Genomic DNA, 20808 nt, shown 5'->3' with positions numbered 1-20808 from the left:
AATTATGTGCTAATGTTTCTAAGCATGGCTAAGCAATGATGTCTAACATCTAGCTGAACCAATATATAAAGTTCAACTAGTCAAATTATAATAACCCAAGGTATCAAGGAATACAGTAATCAATGCAAACAGGCCATAACAAAGGAATAAGTTAACACCACCCGGTGACATTCGAAAATAAATGCACAGTTGAAATAAATAGAGAATTTAAATATAGGATCAACATGCTCTAAGGAACTGTGTTTGGGATCTGTGTGACTTGCCTTGCAATAAAGGGTCTTCAATTAATCTTCTTGAATACTTCCAACGCACTCACGAACCTTCGAAACGACGAAAACGACAAGCTAACACGCAAAACGAGGAAAAAGACTAAGAAACTCCAAATAAACAGTACATATAAAGTAAACAAACATGTAGATCATGATTTTAGATGAATTTAGAGACTTGAACGACCTCATTCCGATTTCATATGAATTAATTACAAATTTTACAAGATTAAATTCCAATTAAATCTATTAAACAAAAGACTATTCCAAATTAATTAAACAATTTACAAATGATTTATAATTGAGATAAAAGATTAAAAAAACCTCCGGAAAAGATTAGATTATATTTGGTAGATGACATATATTAAAAAGAAATAATATGCCACTGAAAAGAGAGGAAATGATTTATATTGATTTCGGATGGCTAAGATTAATCTTGACATAGAGTTGACCAATATTGGATGGCTTGGATTGATCTGGCAAGCGGGCTTCACGAGATACCAACTCAACGAGTCAATTCTACGTGACACGGGATCACCCTAATGATCAACCGAATCCGGCGAACGGAATCGGCGGCTCTGAACGGCTCTAAACTAAAGGACGACTCAACACAGACAAACGAACGAAGCACGGGGAACACCTCGTTCGAACGAACGAGCGAACGACTCAACAACAGCTGCGGCTAAACTGGTGGGCTAAACACGATTCACGGTAAAGCTCCGGTACGGCAAACGATAGGCCGGTAGGAACCTAGGGTTGCACCTACGGCTAGACAACTCGACTATTGAGCAACGGGCTAAAGCGGTGGCTAGGTTTAAGTGACACACAGCTGCGACACAGTGGCACTAAGGCGACTTGGCTCGGCTAGGCGGTGGCTCGGCGGAAACACAAAGCTAGGGTTAGGGTGACGGCACAGCCGATAGCGATGCACGACGCGGCGCGGCGACTGCAGTACGTGCACTAGGGCAGCGGCTACGCGGCGGCTAGCAGCGGACAACAGCGGGTGCGGTGCACGGCAATGACCGGCTCGACGCTAGGGCGGCGACGCGGTGGTAGCAAGCGGCTGCGGCAAAGCGACGGCAACGCTGCACGGCGTGCAGGCGCAGCAGCGGTGACGCAGCAAAGGCGACGCAGCAGCAGCGGCAACAGCAAGCGACACGGCCGACGTGGCAGCATGCAGCAGCGACACGGCACGCGGTATAGCAGTAGCTTGGCAAAGCCAGCGCAGCAAGCAGCGGCGTGATGGCAGCAAGCGACGGCGCAAGGCGGCGGCTTGGACAGCAGCGGCGATGCAACTAGGGCAGCGACGGCGCATGGGTCGGCTGCGGTGGATAGGCACACACGGCTACGCACGGGCTAAGGCAGCACAATAGCGACTACACGAAGACACGATTGCAGCTACACAAAGATTAAACCTAGGGAACAGAAAAGAGGCCTCACCAGGGAAGACCGAAGAGGAAGAGGCAACGGCGACGCCAGCGACAACACACGGAGACGACGACGACGCTAGGGCCAAACAAGATTAGATTAAATTAAGGCCCTAGGGAAAAACCTACGCCGGTGAACGGCATGGGAGCGGCAGTTGCCGGCGAACCACGGCACAAATATGCAAACGGAGGGCACCGGGAGAAAGAGCGCGAGGCGACGGTCCTTACCAACACTTACGCGACGACGGACGGCGACGAAAGATGGCCGGCGACGAGCTTGGAAGGGCGGCGAGGTACTGTACACGGCGGCGACGACTTTCCGTCGATGAGAGATGACAACCGAGGGGTGGACAGGCTTCACTTCGCAGCTGCGAATCCAATGGAGGCGACGGCGAAGCTTGGCGATGACGGGAGGAGCAGCAGGGCTTCGCCGGAGATCAAAACGCGATGGCGAACTTCGGGTTGACAGCGACGATGGAGCTCCGGTGGATTTTGGTGGCGACGAAGGGGTGGACAGGGTGCAGCTCCTTCTTGCGAACCTGACGGAGGCAACGGCGAGCAGCAGCGGCGACCACAGCGACGGTGCAGGGCGGCTGGAGACATGGCGGCGACGGCGGCGCTTCGGTTCACGACGACGGGCTACCTCCGATTGGATTTGGCGCAAAACAACAGCGGCTGGGGTAGAGCTCGACGTTGCGGAGCCGATGGAGGTGGCGGCGCTGATCGGCGACGGGCGGGGCGACGGCGAGATGCGGCTGGAGCGGCGCCGGCGCTTGAAGAGAGAAGGAGAGCGCGGGGAGAAGGTTTCGGGCGGCGGCAGAAGAAGGAGGAGGTGGCGGCCAAAAGAGGAGAGGGAGGGGGCTCTATATATAGCCATTGGAGGCCGGGATCGAGCCCACAACGACGGGAAAAACTCGGGAAAGTCTAGGGTTCTCGCCGGAAAAAGGAAAGATTGAACCGCGAAATTGGAAAGGATCTCCATAGAAACTTTTGGGGATTTCTTGGGGAAAAGGAAGAGGAGATTGAGAGGATTCCATTCCCGCAACTAATTTGGAAAAAGGAGCAACGAGGTGGCCGGATTTTGGAAGGGGATCGGTGACACTGTGCACGGCACGGGAGACAGTCGGCTGGAGGAGGAAGATGGAGTATTGTAGCGCGGGGGAGGCAAAACAAACTTTCGGCCGGGCTGAGAGGAAGGGAGGGAATGGGCTGAATTCGGCCCAAGACTAGGAAGGATGATTTTATTGCTTTTCCAAATAAATTAACCAATGAGATGATCTTTCAATTGTTAAAAATACTTCCAATGCTCAAATAATTCCAAGAAAACTCTTGAACATACTTGGACACTCAAAGTATTTAATATAATAATATCCAGATCATTTAATGATTAATTTATTATTTAAATAATTACTGAAATGTTCTTTGTATAATTAAAATTAGGAATTGAGCTCCGAAAAATATGAGAAAATTTCAGAGAATATAATTATTCATGGAGAATTTAATAAAAATTAAATCCAGCCATGCTTTATATTTAGGAAATTTTATTTCCCACATTTAACTTCACTTGTAAATTAATGAACATTTAATATAAATTCTATTAATAATTTATTAAATAATTTATAAATCCTGAAACGGAAAATTAGGCTGTGACACAAAACTATCGCACCGTTATGATTATCTTCCGGTTTAGATGCATCACCGAAAGAAACAAGTCCAGCATCCTCCTTCTCCACTTGATCCTTGTCCACCATATGCACTTCGCCCTTGCCGGCGTCTTCATGGTTTGACATGGAAGCCCACGTCCTGCCTGTCGACGATGATCAAGAAACACAGATGTTCCTGAGTAAATATCGTCCTACCCTAGACGTCCCACTAATAAACGGCCTCGGGCGGGTAGAATCCTCACCGAAATCCCCTTGATCGCCCACATCGATGTTAGACGGCGACACCAACGCAGAACAGGTTGCAAGAAACAAAGAAGCAACAATACGTAGAGTTAGGGTTACCACGTCACTTGCACAGAAATTTGTCGTCAACCAGAATCTTCCAAGAATCAATCTTGGCAGTAGCAGATTAAAACAATCCGAGTCGCTCCCGTCAAGATATGTAGCAGTAGTTCCAATCCAAAACAGATTAAGAGAACTTAACACCTACGAATCACAACCAAAGATCAAACGAGAAACCACGTTGATCTTGGCTAGGACTTGTCAGCGCTTCAGATTAGAGATGAGCTTCCAAGATCGCCTCCTAGTTACCTTCCGTAGATTGCGGACACGTTGTTAGCTGATGTTGTCGTTCTATTAGTTTTTCTCCTGCTCTATTCAATTAAATTGGCACTGTCTTGTGCCGGTTCATTAAAAAAAAGGGAACAATTGAGAGCGCCTTGTGGCCTGATGGAGGCGGAGTGCGAGCACCGGGAGTCGCGCAAGGAGCGAGGGACTGGCGAGTAGGGGTCGCAGTGCGATGGTGATGCTACTTGCTGTCACGTCCAGAAATTCACGAACCAGAATTTCTAAGCTAAATGTGCATTAAACCCCTATCCAGGACCAGCCAGGGTACACAAACGACAATTGTTGACATACATATCCACGACTTACAAAAAAAGACATAAAAGATTACAAATGCAGCGGAAAAGATAAAAGCGAGCTAATCCTGACGACTTGACTCCTGCAGCGGGCGACTCCATTCCACAGGCACCCTTGATGGCAGCGACGAAACCAACTTCCTCGAAACAGCTCCAACTGAGAAGAACTTCAACTCTGATGTGGGGAACAGAGAGCAAGACTGAGTACTACCCACTGCACTTAGCAAGTCATACCAGAAGGGGAGGTATGATGCAAGATATATCCAAAGGAGGCTAAAGGTTCTTTTGCATAAAACATGCATTTAAAAGCAGTAGTTGAAAGCAGTAAAACAGTTGTAGTAATTAATTAATATTAACCAATCACTGCTCAACGCTACACCATGTTGAGACAGCCCAAACCACCACCTGAACTAACCAGTTCCATTAGCTAACTAGGGGTGAGACTAATCATGGTGAATCTGGTTGACCGCCCATAACCGCGGGCACGGCTATTCGAATAGTTTTACTCTGATCAGAGATGGACAACTGTACCCACAAGACACAGCCACACAACACGTTTCTGTGCGCCGGCATGCCACCACGACATACCAGAAAGAGACCATGACAGGACCCTTCGCATTACCCCCTCTAACCAAACACACCACATCTCAGGTTTCACCCCCACTCCTCGCAAGACAGCGGGCAGTCCCCTCTCGTGCCTAGGTGAATCCGAAAGCCGCATAGGCCATCGCAGGGCCCATCCGAACTCCATCACGCTCACCCTTGCCTGGATGCGTCAGCTAGAGGAAAGCCACACTACATGCCCAGCCGTTGCCCACGCTAGCTTGTGGTAAGTACAGTAAGTTCTTCAAGGACATCCCACGAACCGGTCCTTAATTGCCATGGGTGCGACTCAAAACCATGCACCCACAGCCCACCATTTAGTATATTTTAGTTAACCAACACTAGAGCGGTGGCTCTAGTCCAACACCAATACTAGAATCTGAAATCTATGCATTAATGTAGTTCTTCCATTGTGTGCTAGTTGAGCTAAGCATTGCTAAGCAATCCCTAACCCAACATCTAATCTTGTTATATCCCCAAGCTAACAAAGGAACAAGATAACCAATAGTATGGCTGAGACAATAGGTAATTATCCCATAGTAACATTATAAAACAATGCAGTATTTAAGGAAAACAATAGAGCATTTGCAATATGGGACCAATATGTTCAAGTGACAAGCATGACTTGCCTTGCTCTGCGGCTGGAGGGACCTCGGCGACTATCTCGAAGTACATCGGAGCGTCGGGAGAGCAGGAATCTATGCGACATATAAAGCAAACATGTCACGCCCTGAAGTTTTCCCCCCTTTTTCTTGCTTTAAAAATTGGTTAAATAAATTGCCCGAAGAAATTATCTTAATTAACCTAGAGCTAATTTCCTATCTAATGAATGCAATTAATAATTGAAAATGGCATTGTGGAATTTTTCTTGGGTTCCCCATGCTCCAATACATTAACAGGATTTTTAGTGGAATTTTCAGAGCCTTGGAAATAATTTTAACCAATTAAAAATGAGCAAGTGCAATTTTAAATCCCAGGAAAAATCCTTTCTTCTTTTTCTTTTTCTTTTTCCTCCTTTTTCCTCTTCTTGGGCCGTCGACCCACCTTTCTCCTCCCGCGCGCCCCTTGCTGGGCCGGCCCGCTCCTCCCTTCCCCTCCCTGAAGTCCTCCCTCACTCCCTCTCTCTCCGGGACGCCGACAGGTGGGCCCCACCTGTCGGGGTCGTCCTCTTCCTCCAGCTGCCCACCCCACGTTGGCAACCGCCGCCGAAACCACCGCGCCCACCTCCTCCGCTCCTCCCGCGCCCACACCGCGCCGCTCCCGCGTCCTCCCCACGTCGCCGCCCTCTCTCCTGCGTCTCCCGGCCCGCGCGCGCTCGCAAGGGGCGAGATTCGAATTTGAATCCCCCCCATTCTCTCTCTCTCCACCCCACGTCGCCGGCGAAATCGGAGGCTTTCCCGGCCACGACGGCTTCCCCTTCCACCTATAAATTGCTCCCCCGAGCCTCCTCTCCCCCTTCCCGCTCTCGCCGCCCCCTCCCGTGCCTCCTACCGAGCCCGCGCCGCTCGCCGCTAGCGCCGCCGCTTGCCGCCGCCTCCGGCCGCACGCCGCCGTCGCAAGAGCCGTCGCCTCGCCGCGCCATCACTGCAGCTAGCTTCGCCGCCGTGAGAGCTACCTCGGCCGCCGCTCGCTTTCCGTTCGCCACCGCCGTACCGCTCTCCCCACGCGCCGCCGCCTACTACCGCCTCCGGCCGCGCGCCACCACCGCTAAAGCCGCCGCCGCACCGTGAAACCGTCGCCGTCGCGCTCGCCAGTGTCGCCCGCACCTCGGTCGCCACTCGGTTGCCATCCGCCGCCACCGGAACCCGATTCCCTCGCATCGCCGGTGAGGACCCCTTCCCTCCCCCTCCTTTCCTTTCCCTTCCCGTGAGCGCCGAGCCACGCCGCTGTTCCGGCCGTGCGCCGTCGCCTTCGCGCCGGTCGTCGTCGGAGGCCGTGTGCCGCCGCCGCCGCCCTGCCATGGTCGGTCGGCTTGAGCCGTGCCGAGCCACCATCCACTCCCCTCCCGCCTTGTGCCGCTGCCCGGTGGGCCCCACCGGCTGGTGGACCACCCTTCCCCTTGAGCCACCAGCCGGCGCCCCCTCCCTCTCCCCTTGTGCCGCTGACAAGCGGGGCCCGCATGTCGGCGCCGCCCCCCCCCTTTTGATGACGTCAGCCCTGGTATTATTGCGCAATAAATTAATTAAGGACTTTTTCTTTGTTAGTAAAAACATAGTTTACCTTCTAAAATTCATAAGTAATTCATCCGAGCTCCGTTTAAGTCCATTCAAGTCTCAGTAAATTCATAAAAATGCAAAGAATCCATTAAAAATGGTTTTGTTCCCTGTTTCAGTAGTCTTATAGTATGTTTTGCTTGTGTGCTTTGTTTGTCGTGTAGATTTCGGCCGTTTCGTCGATCCGCGGTTTCTCGAAGACGTTGCTGAAGTCTCATTAGTGCGAGAGCAAGGCATGTCATGCATTATATTTGATCATATTGTACCCTATTTACAAATATCCCTCATTTCTATTAAATGTTGCATTCTTTTTCAATGTTATGTGGGATGGGTCCTATTACTCAGCCATATATTATTTACCATATGCCATTGATAACTGGGGTATCAAAATGATTAGATGTTAGTTTAGGAAATGCTTAGCCATGCTTAGTTCAACTAGTACACAAAAGGGGATCACATTATTACATAGACTCTGACTATGAGCATAGTTTTGGTTTGGTGCCACCGCAATGGTGTTAGTTAATTAAAATACACCGAATGGTGGGTTGTGGGTGCATGGTTTTGCTGGTCGCACCCATGGCAATTAAGGATCGGTTCACGGGAAACCCTAGGAGACTTACCGTGCTTACCACAAGCAGGAGTGGGTAACTGCTTGATCTGAAGTATAGCTCAACCCTTTCCTAGGCACCGGTGGCGAGGGTGGGCATGATGGAGTTGGGTCGGCCGGGGTGTCCGGTTGTCCAGCTGCCGGATTCACCGCGGCGCAAGAGGGGACCGCCCACTACCTTTTGAGGGGTGGGGGTGAAACCTTAGCGTGGTGTGGATGGTTAGGGGAGGGTTGTGCGGAGGGTCTTGTCACGATTTCCCCCTTTGTAGTATCATGGTGATACTTCGGGGCATGGCGACATGTGTGGAATCGTGTCTTGTGGGTACAGTTGTACACCTCTGGCCAGAGTAAAACTATTCGAATAGCCGTGCCCGTAGTTATGGGCGATCAACCAGATTCACCGTGATTAGTCTCACCCTAGTTTAGCTTAATGAACTGGTGTAGTTCAGGTGGTTGGTTGGGCCTGTTGCAACGTGGTGTAGCGTTGGACAGTGATTGGTTAATATTGATTAATTACTACAGCTGTTTTACTGCTTTCAACTACTGCTTTTAAATGCTAGCTTTATGCAAAAGAACCCCTAGCCTCCTTTGGTTATATCCTGCATCATACCACCTCTTCCGGTATGACTTGCTGAGTACAGTGGGTAGTACTCAGTCTTGCTGTCTTTTCCCCCATACCAGAGTTGAAGTTCTTCTCAGTTGGAGCCGTCTCAGAAAGGTTGGTTTCGTCGCTGCCGTCAAGGTTTGCCTGTGGAGTGGAGTCACCCCGCTACTGAAGTCAAGCTTCCCGGTTTAGCTCGCTTTTATCTTTTCCGCTGCATTTGTAATCTTTTCTATTTTTGTAAGACGTGGATCTGTATATCAACAATTGTCGTTTGTGTACCCTGGCTGGTCCTAGACAGGGATTTAATGCACATTCAGCTTAGAAATTCTGGTTCGTGAATTTCTGGGCGTGACAAAACAATACAAACAGGCTATAAGACTACTGAAACAGAGAACAAAACTATTTTTGATGGATTCTTTGCATTTTTCTTGATTTACTGAGACTTGAATGGGCTTAAACGGAGCTCGGATGAATTTTCTATGAATTTTAGAAGATTCACTGCGTTTTTACTATAAAAAAAAATCCTTAATTGATTTATTGCGTAATAATTAAACCCTGGAGAGAGAGGGGGCGGCACGGGCCCGGCTCAAGCTGGCTCGGCGGCCATGGCGCGCGGCGGCGTGGCTTGACGCAGCGGCAGCACAAGGCGGCGACCGGCGGCGAGAGCTGCGGCGACGCGGCAGCGCGGGCAACGCTAGTGGCGGCTGAGCGGCTAGGCAGCGGCGCGGCGGCTAAGTGGCGCGGGAGAGAGAGAGGAAGGGGAGGAGTTCCTCACCGGCGACGATCAACGACGGTGAGCGGCGGGATGATGATGACGACGAGTGGCCGAGCTTCGGGATCACCTAAGGAACACAATGGGAAAGATTAGAGAGGGAGAGAGAGATCATAGAAGACGGGGACGCCGGCCGAAGGCGGCGGCCATGGCGAAGCTCACCGGCGTGCGGTGCGAACGGGGCTCCAGCGGCGGGGGGGCTGACGGCATGGCCCTCGGGCTCGCGAATCCGATGGGTGCGATGGCGCGGCTCGGCGCGGCGGCTAGTGGCGACCGAAGCTGCGGCGGCGGCGGCGGAGAGGAGGGCGACTGCGCTAGGGCGGAGGAGGGCACGGGGGAGCTCGGCGAAATGGGGAAAAAGAGAGAGGGAGGGGTGGTGGTGCTTAAATAGGGGAAGAGGGGGCTCGGGGAGGCTGGGAGTGGGCTGATTTCACCGGAATAGTGGGGAGGTGGAGAGAGGGAGTGGGCGCGGGGAAGGCGGCGACGTGGGCGGCGTGGCCCGGGAGGCGCGGGAGAGGTAGGAGCAGCGATTTCGGGCGCGGGCGGCGCCAGCCAGAGGTTGGGGACGGGCCCACCTGTCGGTGACCCGAGGGGAGGAGGGGCTCGGGCGGCCGGCTGATGGGCCTTGGACTTCGGCCGGCCCAACTGGTAGGGGGAGGGGGAAAGAGAATGGGCCAGCGGCCCATTAGGAAAAAGGAGGGGAAAAAGAAAAAGAAAAAGAAAAAGAAAAAGGGGAAATGAATTTTCAGGGATTAAATAATTGCTCGTGCTCATTTTTATTTGGTTAAAATTATTTCTAAAGCTCTGAAAATTCCACTAAAAATCCTGTTAGCGTATTTTGACACGTAGAACTCAAGAAAAATTTCACATGTCATTTCCGATTATTATTTGCATTTATTAAATTAAGGTTTCTCTCTTGCCACTTCACAAATAATTTCTCGAGACCATTTATTAATTAATTTAGGTTTAGGAGAAGAACTTCGGGGTGTGACACTTGCTCCCTCCATCCCACGCCATGGCTTCGTCGCCGGCGAGCAGCCGGAAGGGAAGAAGAACCAAGGGTATTTTTGTGTGAGATGTCATTGTTTTCTTTTTTGACGTAAACATAGTGGCATTGTGGCGATGGCAATGGCAAAATCTCGGATTTCTCGCCGTATGGTATGGTACGGCAGACAGAGTACATGAAAAGTGGTTTTGCTTTGCTTGGTCGTCTCCAAATCGACCATGGCAATCCAATCCTATTCTTACTCGGGTCGGGGGTCAGAGCGCACCGCATATCGCATCATTTTTTTCGGGCAATCCAATCGTATAGTTTCCGCTACATACTTTCCCATTTTTTTCTTACACTTTGGTTCTATAAAACGCCGCACATGACGTCGAAAGTCACCCCACTATCGCAGCAATCCAAAATCCCCAACCCAACCCAACCCAACCGCACTATCACGCCACTCTTCGCCCGCCCGCCCGCCGCCGGAATCGCCATCGCCCGACCGCCGCCGCGTTCGTGTCCCCACAGGCGGCTTCTCTCCCTGCATCACCATGGGTTCTGACTTCAAGGCAATCCCCTTGATCGGTAAGATTCAGATTCAGATTCTGGAATCCTGCGTGGGATTCTTTTTTTTCTTTTACCTGCTTTGCCACCACCAGTTGCAGTTAGTTCAATTAACCACAGATTACGACTGCTTGTCTGCAAAGGGTACTAGATACAGCTTTTGTAGAATTTTGTGTAAAGATACTTGGTGGGATGAGATGATATATGCTTGTACTTTGAAATCTCCATTTGAAGAATTCCTCTATCTTTGTTCATTTGTCAGACATTAGTCCCCTTGTCGGAAAGATTGATGATCCCAGCATGGTCAATGACGAGGATTTGCTGCAAGTTGTGCAAATGTTGGACGATGCCTGCAGGGAGGCTGGATTCTTTTATGTGGTAAAATTTACTTATTTACTTACTAGCCTACTTCAGACTTTTTAGCATCAGTTTACTACAATGGGTACAGCAGACTAGCTACACAATATCAATCCTAATCAAATGGTGTCTGTATGTTACTAACAGAAAGGCCATGGGATTGCTGACTCGCTAATGAAGGAAGTTAGGGATGTGACACAGAAGTTCTTTCAGCTTCCTTATGAGGAAAAACTCAAGATTAAAATGACACCTCAGAGTGGATACAGGTGTGATATAAAATGACAGCTTCAACCTGTTTTTAAGTTTCCAACATTTTTCCTTGTTCCACATTGGATCCTTCTAATCCTCCTTCCTGTATAACATAACTTTGTTGTCTTTACTGTCAGAGGGTACCAAAGAGTTGGTGAAAATATTACCAAGGGTAAACCTGACATGCATGAAGCAATTGATGTAAGTTTAATTTTCTCTTTATTATTTTTTTATCATCCATTAATTTGTTCCTGAGTTAATCCCTGGAAGAAAAAACATCACAGTGCTACACGCCTATTGAACCTGGTAAATATGGAGACCTTGCTAAACCAATGGTAGGATCTAATTTGTGGTATGTTTCCAACTCTCCATCTCTGTTTTTTTCCTACAGCACTGTATTATTTGACATATGCGAGACAGATATTATGTACTTGACTTTGATATAAAACAATACCCCAGTTTTGATCTATTGCATATTTTAATAATACTCACAATATAAATAATTTAGCTTATAGCACACCTCTATTTGGAAGAATGTGCGGGAATAAAATTTATATTTACAATATTTTATCTAGTACCAACATGTATTATGTTACAATATGGGTAGAATTATGAATTATAGTAAAGAAAATAGAAGTTATGGCTACAATTGTACTTGCATACTTCAATGTATTTTTGTTACTAGAAGCATATTAAATAGTTGGTACTAGGTACCACAGAATTATTGCTTGTTGAATTACTTCAGCTATTACTGAAGAAGTTCTGAACTTTGGTAGACTGCCTTTGAGTATTTTAGGTCAGAGATCTATCAAAATTCAAATAACCGGTTCATTTATTTTTATGCAGGCCCAAATATCCATCAAATTTTGATGTACTGCTGGAAAACTATATCAGCCTTCTAAGAGGTTAACTTCTATACTTAGTTTAAATCTTTATTTGTGCATGTATGCTATTGATCCATTTATTATTTGTTACTTATGAGTGACAGCGTTTGTTATGAAAATTTACTTGTAGATCTTTCAAGAAAGATCATGCGAGGTATAGCCTTGGCATTGGGTGCGCCAGTTGATGCTTTTGAAGGTACAACCGCAGGAGATCCTTTTTGGGTTTGCAGGCTGATCGGTTATCCTGTATCAACTGATATTCCAGAAGAGCAGCGCACTGATACTGGGTGGTGAGCAAATTGTATCTACGTTTTTATTTGGTAATATATCCTGCAAATCGTGTGTATTGAGTGTAGAGTCATCTGACACTGCTTTTCTTTTACATGGCATCCATTCTACGATCAATTCAGTGGAGCTCACACAGACTATGGTTAGTACATATCTTTCAAAAGTTCCGTTGGAATTGAACTCATGTGGTAATACGCATATATGTTTCTTTGATTGATGTATTGTGGAAAGTTTGTTTTTTCTTTATTTGTGTTTTAATCCTAAAAAATCAGTAGAGGTTATATCAAAACCATGGGGATCATATTTATCATTTGTTAAATTTGTAGGTCTTCTGACATTGGTTAATCAGGATGATGACATATGCGCCCTTGAGGTACTTATTTCTTCACCATCTAATACATATCTTATAGGAATAAGTCATGTCTTTGCCCTCGAACTCTACTCAGATTCCAATTTTCAATGTGGATTTAAAAAACTGGTTGTTTATCACCAGAAATCTGGACAAATATCATTGGTTACCCTATTCAGAGATTGTTTTAATTGAGATATTTTATGGCCACACTGTTTGTTTGCTTGGTGGCCTTTTCTCCTTGCAATTTCTTATCGCCAAAGTTATTTCCATGTTATCTCTGTCTAGTAATAAAGAAGAGGGGACGTAGAATGGATAGAAGATAAGAACTTGATTTCAGATTGTTTTATTTTTCATTAGAGTGCAGTGCATCTGAGCTGGGCATCTTTGTACAGAATTTGACTCATATAACCTAACAAGAGATACTTCTCTACTTTTCTAACATTCTACGCATCTTCTAAGATGCATTAGTAATTAGGAGTATGCAATTAGCATCTTACAGTTTCTTCCCACTGTCCATATTTAGCCTGAAACAGGGTGAAGCAAACAATTTTGATCCGTTTGTAATATCTGGTGAATATGTTTCAGGTCAGAAACCAATCAGGTGAATGGATATATGCCAAACCAATCCCAGGAACCTTCGTCTGCAACATCGGTGACATGCTGAAGGTTCTTTTCTTCCTTTGCAGTTTCACTGATATCTTTATGGTCATCAAACATGAGACGCTTATCAATTGTCTTCTTTGGTTAGGTTTGGTCAAACGGAATATATCAGCCAACACTTCATCGAGTTGTTAACAACTCCCCTCGCTACCGTGTATCTGTTGCATTCTTCTATGAGGTATGTCTTGCTTAATCTCTAGTCTCAATCCTACACATAGTTTATGTGAAGTTGATTTCTCATGTTCTTTCTTTTCTTTCTGAATTTTGAATGCTACAGTCAAACTTCGATGCTGCCGTAGAGCCTGTTGAGTTCTGCCGGGAGAGAACAGGTGGTGTTGCCAAGTATGAAAAGGTTGTGTACGGAGAACACTTGGTTCAGAAAGTCTTGACAAACTTCGTCATGTAAAATTTGTGGAAAAGAACATGCATTGTACTCCAATGTCTGATCGCAACATTCGTCACTAAAATAAAATCATTTGTAAATTTGTCATAGCACAGTAGAACAGTCATATTGAAGAATGGAATGCATCCTTAATTGAAATCACAAGCGATGTGAATAATCTTTTCGTGCATGGCATAGATGTGTAGATCATGGAATGATTGCAGTTACTTCTTGTTACATGTCCCAGCACAGGAGGAAGATGAGTAGCAAAAACTAAATCAGAAAAAAAAATCTAAAATCAAGTTTTCCTAATAGACGCACACTTATGAAAAAACTCACGAGCAGACTACCGAACACGGACGTAGCGGGCTTAAACATAAGCGTGACCAAGGCACTACCTTTTCTGTCTTATATACTCCCTCCGTTGAGTTTCATTTAAAAATTTATACAAATATGAAAGTATATAATTACTAGAAAAATGCCCGTGCGTTGCAACGGGTGAAAATAATCTATCTATTAAACTATAAAGATAGCTTAAAAATGACACGATATTTGCTTTGACCACATTGAAATTGTTACATTAATTAATAGAAAAAGATAATAGTTGTATATACATTATACAATGATTGTATTTATAGTAAATGTCACAAAACTAAAATTATTTGGTTAAATCCAATTATGTTTTTAAAATATGTTACTGAAAGGACCTTGATATCGCCTAGAGGGGGGTGAATAGGCGGTTTTTAAAAATAAATACGGAAGCTAAAACAAAACAGGGTCGGATTGTCTGATATGATATCAGGTCGGATAGTCCTATGTGATCGGATTGTCTGAACTGAGATCAGACTATCTTACCTGCACAACAACTATACAAACAAGAGAACAACCTAAGAGTTCTAGATTATACACAGGAAAAGAGGTGAGCTCAACCAACAACAATATTAGCATAGCACAAAGCAATGGAACAAGAAGGTAAAGAGAGTGAAGATATCACCGAGGTTTACACGCCGATGTATTTCCCGGAGTTCAAATCCTTGAGGGGATTCTAGTCTCCGTTGAGGGGCTCGCAAAGAGCCGGGTCTTTTTCAACCCTATCCTCATGAGGTTGCACAAATGCACTCCTCCTTCCACTAAGGGTATCCCTTTCCTTGTGGAGGCGAGATCCGGCCTTCATAAACTTCTCTTGGCCAACCACACGTAGATCGGTGGCCCAAGAATGACACCTAGCCGTCTAGGAGTCCTCAACCTCTAAGAGTAATAAACACCACAGAACTCTTGGACAAATCCTAATGCTCAAGATCAAGAGAAACACACACTAGGCTCTCAAACTCCAAATCCACACACAAAGATCCAAGTCACAAAGAACAAGGAGGATTTGAGATAGAGAGGGAGAGAGCTCAAAGATCCAAAGCACTTAGCACAAAGCTCAAATATGGGGGGTTTTAAGAATACTCTGCAAGAGGATCCAAATATGGGTGTTGGAAAGCCAAGAGGGAAGGCAGTTAAAAAGCTGAAGCAGTTGGCTGAGGCAAGTGGAATTGTTTTCCCATCTGATTCTCTATCTTCTACTGATTTAAATCCTGATATATCTTGTGAATCTGAAAGTGATCTTACCTCTGTTATACCTGCTGATTGTGATATATCTTTGCTTCAAAAGATAGGATCTGAGATGTGTGGGACTTCCCTAGAGGAGGTTTCAAGCTTGGTGGACTTGGGAGATGTTCAGGTCATCAAGCCAAAAGCTATTGGACCATCCACTGATGAAGCCTAGTTCTGTCAGACTTTTAGGGCTGCTAGTGGCACTCTTTAGGGGCATGTGTTTATCCCTATATCAGCCCTTTTATTTTGTGTTTAAGTTATGTAAACTCTATGCTGGTACTATGTGTTGGTGTGCTTGGGAACTGCATGGATTATTCCTGCTTGTTATCTTTCTCTCTTTAAGACTAGTTATCAAATGAATTCGGTTATGAGAAATTGGAATGTCCTCCGCTGGAATGTTAGAGGTCTAAATTCTGATGACAAATGGTTAGCCATTAGAAATAAAATTGAGGAAAGTGGCTGTGTTGTTTTTTGCCTTCAGGAACAAAAAGATCCTCTTTTGATCATTCTTATATAAAGAAGTTTGCTCCCAAACGTTTTGACAAGTTTGCTTTCTCTCCATCTGTTGGAGCTTCTGGTGGTATTTTCGTTGGATGGAATAGTTCAATTTTTGTTACTTTCACCTCAAACCATTCTGGTTTGGTATGTACTATAGTTTTAGTTTATGGTCCTTGCACTGGTCCTGAAAGAAATAATTTCCTGTCCTGGCTCCACCAGTTGAACATTCCAGATGATGACCTTTGGCTCATTATTGGAGACTTTAATTTTTATAGATCGGTTGCAAATAGAAATAGACCAGGTGCAGACATGAATGACATTTTCCTGTTTAATGCAATGATCAGTGATCTGGGTCTGGTTGAGCTGCCCCTCAAGGGAAGGGCTTTCACTTGGAGTAACATGCAGCATAGTCATTTAATAGAGCAATTGGATTGGTTCTTTACCTCTACTACTTAGACCTTAACCTTCCCCCATACCATAGTAAAACCACTTGCTCGTTCTACTTCAGATCACATACCTTGTGTTGTGCAAATTGGAATTGACATCCCTAAAGCTGACATCTTCAGATTTGAAACTTTTTGGATAGAGCATGATGGTTTCTTTGATTTAGTTCAATCCATTTGGCAAAATCATGGGTATGAAGGTAATGCAGCCAAGAATATTTCTGTTAAATTGAAGGCATTGAGAAAGGGTTTGAAGAAGTGGAGTAAATCTCTCTCTAAACTTCAATTGTTGATAAAAAATTGTAATGCTGTCATAGCTTTTTTGGACTCCATTGAAAATTTGAGAGATCTCACTGTTCTTGAATGGAATTTTAGAATTCCTATCAGAAACAAGCTGTTGTTATACCTAAAGTATAAACAAATTCATTGGCAAAAGAGGTGTACCATCAGATGAGCCAAGTTTGGGGGTGAGAACACAAAATTTTTCCATGCTATGGCTACTGAGTCTTATAGAAGAAATGCAATACCTTCTTTAGTAGACTCTTCTAGTTTGGTCTGTACAAGACATGAGGAGAATGCTCACATAGCTTGGAGTGCTTTTTCTTCAAGAATGGGTTGTTCCCAGTTTGAGTTTATGCCTTTTCAGCTGCAAGATTTTTTCCATGCAAATCAATCTCTTGCTAGTTTGGATCAGCCCTTTGGTATCTCTGAGTTGGACAAAATTATAAAGAATTTGCCTATAGACAGGGCTCCTAGGACTGATGGATTTAATGGGATGTTTGTGAAGAAATGTTGGCCAATCATTTGTCAGGATTACTACAGACTTGCAGCTGAATTCTACTCTGGTACTCTGGACCTGGATCCTTTAAACCATTCTTTTATCATCTTGGTTCCAAAGAAATCTGTGCCCGAAGGTATAAATGACTCTAGGCCAATATCACTCATGGGAATCTCTCTTAAGATTCTAACAAAAATCCTGGCTGATAGACTGCAAAAGGTGATATTGGAGTTAATCAGTCAGAATCAATATGGTTTCATAAAAGGGAGAACTATACAAGACTGTCTAGCATGGAACTTTGAATTCCTTCATCAGTGCCATCACTCCAGAAGGGAAATAGTTCTTCTAAAATTGGACATTGAGAAGGCTTTTGACACTATTGAACATGAAGCTATTTTGCTAGTAATGGAAGCCATGGGTTTTAGTGCTACATGGCTTGGATGGATAAGGAAGATCTTTTCTTCTGCTTCTTCTTCAGTTCTGATCAATGAGGTACCTGGAAAAAATTTCCATTGCAAGAGGGGAGTAAGGCAAGGTGATCCTCTGTCACCTTTACTCTTTGTATTAGGAGCTAAACTTCTCCAGGTCATTGTCAACAGAGCTTATACAATGGGTTTTCTATCAAAGCCTTTTCCATCAGACTTTGACCCAAATTTCCCTATTTTCCAATATGCTGATGACATCCTGCTCTATTTAAAAGCTAGTGGTAAAGAGCTCTTTACTCTAAAGGCTTTATTGCAAACCTTCTAGCTGGGAACTGGTCTGAAGGTAAATTTTAATAAATCTTGTCTCATTCCAATAAATGTTGATGAAGGGAAAGCTCAAAACTTAGCTGCAGTCTTTGGTTGTCAATTGGGATCTTTGCCATTTACATATTTGGGTTTACCCCTTGGTACCACTAAGCCAAAGGTAATAGATTTTGCACCTTTAGTGGATAGAATTGAAAGAAGGCTTACATCAAACGATTCCTTCCTGTCCAATGGAGATAGATTTACGTTGGTTAATTCAGTTTTCTCTTCACTACCTACTTATTACATGTGTACTCTAATGTTGCCAAAGACAGTGATTGATAGCATTGACAGAGCAAGAAGACATTGTCTTTGGAGAGGTTCTGAGGTCAACTTCAATAAAAAATCTTTGGCAGCCTGGGATAAGGTTTGTAAGCCTAAGAGAAAAGGTGGCCTGGGAGTGCTAAACCTTTCTATCCAAAATCAAGCTTTGCTCATCAAGTTTTTGGAAAAGTTTTACAATAAGAAGGATTTGCCCTGGGTCAATCTTGTTTGCTCCTCCTGTTATGGTAACTCTGTCCCTCATCTGACAAACTTGAAGGGCTCATTCTGGTGGAGAGACATTTGCAAATTAATGGATGTCTTTAGAGGTATTGCAAGGTGTCATCTGAAAAGTGGAAATACCTGCTCCTTTTGGTATGATGTATGGGCTGATCAACCTCCTCTTTTTCACACTATGTCAAAGCTTTGTTCTTTTGCTCAAAACCAGAATGCATCTGTCTCTGATTTTCCGTCCATTGAGGCCGAAGGAAATTTTACACTACCTTTATCTGTTCAAGCTTTTCAGGAGTTTCAAGAGCTCACTTCTTCCCTTGTGGATATCGAGCTGGTTAATGAAAATGATGCTTGGTCTTACATTTGGGGGAATATGAAATATTCTTCACAAAAATTATATGCACTGAATTTCAGAGCTATTAAGCCTCCAGTCCATTTTCTATGGTTATGGAAGTGCAAAGCAGTTTCAAAAGTAAAGGTTTTTGGGTGGCTACTCATGATGAATAGATTGAACACCAAGTTCATGCTAGATTATAAGAATTGTGCTCCTCCGGATTGTGATCTTTCTTGTGTTCTTTGTCAATCGGCAGCTGTTGAAGACCTAATGCATCTGTTCTTTCTATGCCCGTTTGCCCAAAATTGTTGGAGTCTTTTAGGTATTACCTGGGATACTACTCTTCCTTTGGAAGGAATGTTTATAAGGGGCAAATTGGATTATCAGGGGAGCTGTTTCATGGAGAAATTCCTTTATGCTGCTTGGCATATCTAGAAACAAAGGAATGGGTTCATCTTCGAGCAAAAGATCCCCTCTTTCATCACTTGGAGGCAACTCTTAAAGGGTGACCTCTTCCTTTTGTTGTTTAGAACTACTGCGAGATATCACGGTGTAATCATAAGTTGGATTAATATGTTATAACTTTGTTCTTGTTTTCTTTAATAAAATTATTCAAACAGCGAGGGCCTCCCCTGTTGTGTTCTCGTCAAAAAACAAAGCTCAACCCAAAACAAGATTTGAATGAAATGTATTTGGGCAACCCTAGAAAAGGGTTGGTGGGGGGTTTATATAGATCCCCCCCAAAATGTGACCGTTGGAGGGGAATCTTTCAACCCACGTCGGATAGTCCGATACAAGATCGGATAGTCCGATATTTTAAACCTCCAAGGCAATGAGAAACAGAGAACGAAATTCCACGAAATTTTGGACTTTCCGAGACATCAGACTATCTAATGTTTAATCGGAGTATCCGATATTTTAGAAGAAAAACTTCGTCCTCAAACAGAGACTCAAGTTCCATGAAATTTTGGAGTCTCTGTGTCATCGGACTATCTGATCTGGCATCGGATACTCCGATCCTTAGAAAAACTCACTCGATAGGATTTTTTTCGAATCAAGATAGAGAGTGAAGTTCGGTGAAAAATCGGATAGTCTGATGTTGCTCAAGTAAAAATGCAATAACTTTTTACTCCGAACTCCGATTTCGAAGATCTTGGACTCTATAGAAAGCTAGTTTTGTGGGCTATCAAACCCAACATAAAACATGGTCCAAAACCTTCAAGAGATGTTAAAAGCCTTGCAAAGAAACCCGGTGTAAGTGTTGTGACAAGTGAAGCAACTCAGGATTTAAATTTTGGCATAGGTTTTTCAACTTACACAAAGATGAAGCATTTTGAGCACTAGTATTCAACCAATTATATGCATGTGGTATCCCCCTTAATAGTACGGCATCCTAAACTCAAATGTAAAAGGAAAGTTATACCAATAGGAATACCTTCACACCAATTTCTTTCTTCACTTGGAGGATTACCAATGACAAGGTCATTTGATCATCGGGAAGATCTCATCTTCTTGATCTTTGACATTTCATCTTTCATTTCTCAAATGATTGATGCGGATAATTCATAGCTTCAAATGGCCTCGCACGGTTCATCACGACACAGTCTTCACTCGCCCTTCACCACCGGTTTCGGTTCGTCGGCGCCAAGCCCCTTGCTTGCCCTTCACCACCACATGGTCCATCGCAGCTGAGCGGCTCTTGTGCTTCACCGTCTTGCCATAGGTGGTCACTTCATACCCGCATCTTCAATATCTTCTCTTTAATTTTCATCTATCGATAAGTCCATTTCCTAGCTTCTTCATCGGACTAATCACTTGCCTATACACTCAATAAGTGTATTAGTCCCTTAATCGTTTGTCATCAATAAACCAAAACCCACTAGGGGCATAGATGCTCTTTCAATCTCCCCCTTTTTGGTGATTGATGACAACACGATTAAAGCTTACAAAAGATTGATAATAAATGATTTTGAATCCAAAGGTTAGTTTGAGCTCCCCTAAATGTGCGCATACAAGTTTATGAAGTGAACACATATGCACATAATTTTGAAATTGTGAGAGCTCCCGCTAACT

The 20808-nt window shown here is 44.7% G+C and overlaps 1 protein-coding gene across 1 annotated transcript; it reads left to right on the top strand.

Annotated features, from left to right (window-relative positions):
* The first annotated feature begins 10452 nt into the window (after positions 1 to 10452).
* LOC127783986 (2-oxoglutarate-dependent dioxygenase 33) lies at positions 10453 to 13961 on the top strand. The gene is made up of 12 exons (XM_052311153.1): positions 10453 to 10649; positions 10891 to 11006; positions 11133 to 11251; positions 11372 to 11435; positions 11519 to 11586; positions 12081 to 12139; positions 12249 to 12408; positions 12529 to 12548; positions 12733 to 12779; positions 13344 to 13424; positions 13507 to 13596; positions 13696 to 13961. The coding sequence occupies exons 1-12, from the start codon at positions 10616 to 10618 to the stop codon at positions 13822 to 13824; spliced, it is 987 nt and encodes a 328-aa protein (XP_052167113.1). The 5' UTR covers positions 10453 to 10615; the 3' UTR covers positions 13825 to 13961.
* The last annotated feature ends 6847 nt before the right edge of the window (positions 13962 to 20808 follow it).

This window comes from Oryza glaberrima, chromosome 9 (genome assembly GCF_000147395.1).
Source record: "Oryza glaberrima chromosome 9, OglaRS2, whole genome shotgun sequence".
NCBI lineage: Eukaryota > Viridiplantae > Streptophyta > Magnoliopsida > Poales > Poaceae > Oryza > Oryza glaberrima.
Note: the sequence above shows the minus strand (reverse complement) of the source record. Positions and strands in the feature narration are given on the sequence as shown.

What these genes read in the sequence shown, in the direction of transcription:
- LOC127783986 (XM_052311153.1), top strand. Translation starts at nt 10,616, where the DNA reads ATGGGTTCTGACTTCAAGGCAATCCCCTTGATCG. An exon ending in TGGAGCTCACACAGACTATG is followed by an intron (nt 12,549 to 12,732) that starts GTTAGTACATAT and finishes TTAAATTTGTAG; the next exon opens with GTCTTCTGACATTGGTTAAT. An exon ending in ATGACATATGCGCCCTTGAG is followed by an intron (nt 12,780 to 13,343) that starts GTACTTATTTCT and finishes AATATGTTTCAG; the next exon opens with GTCAGAAACCAATCAGGTGA.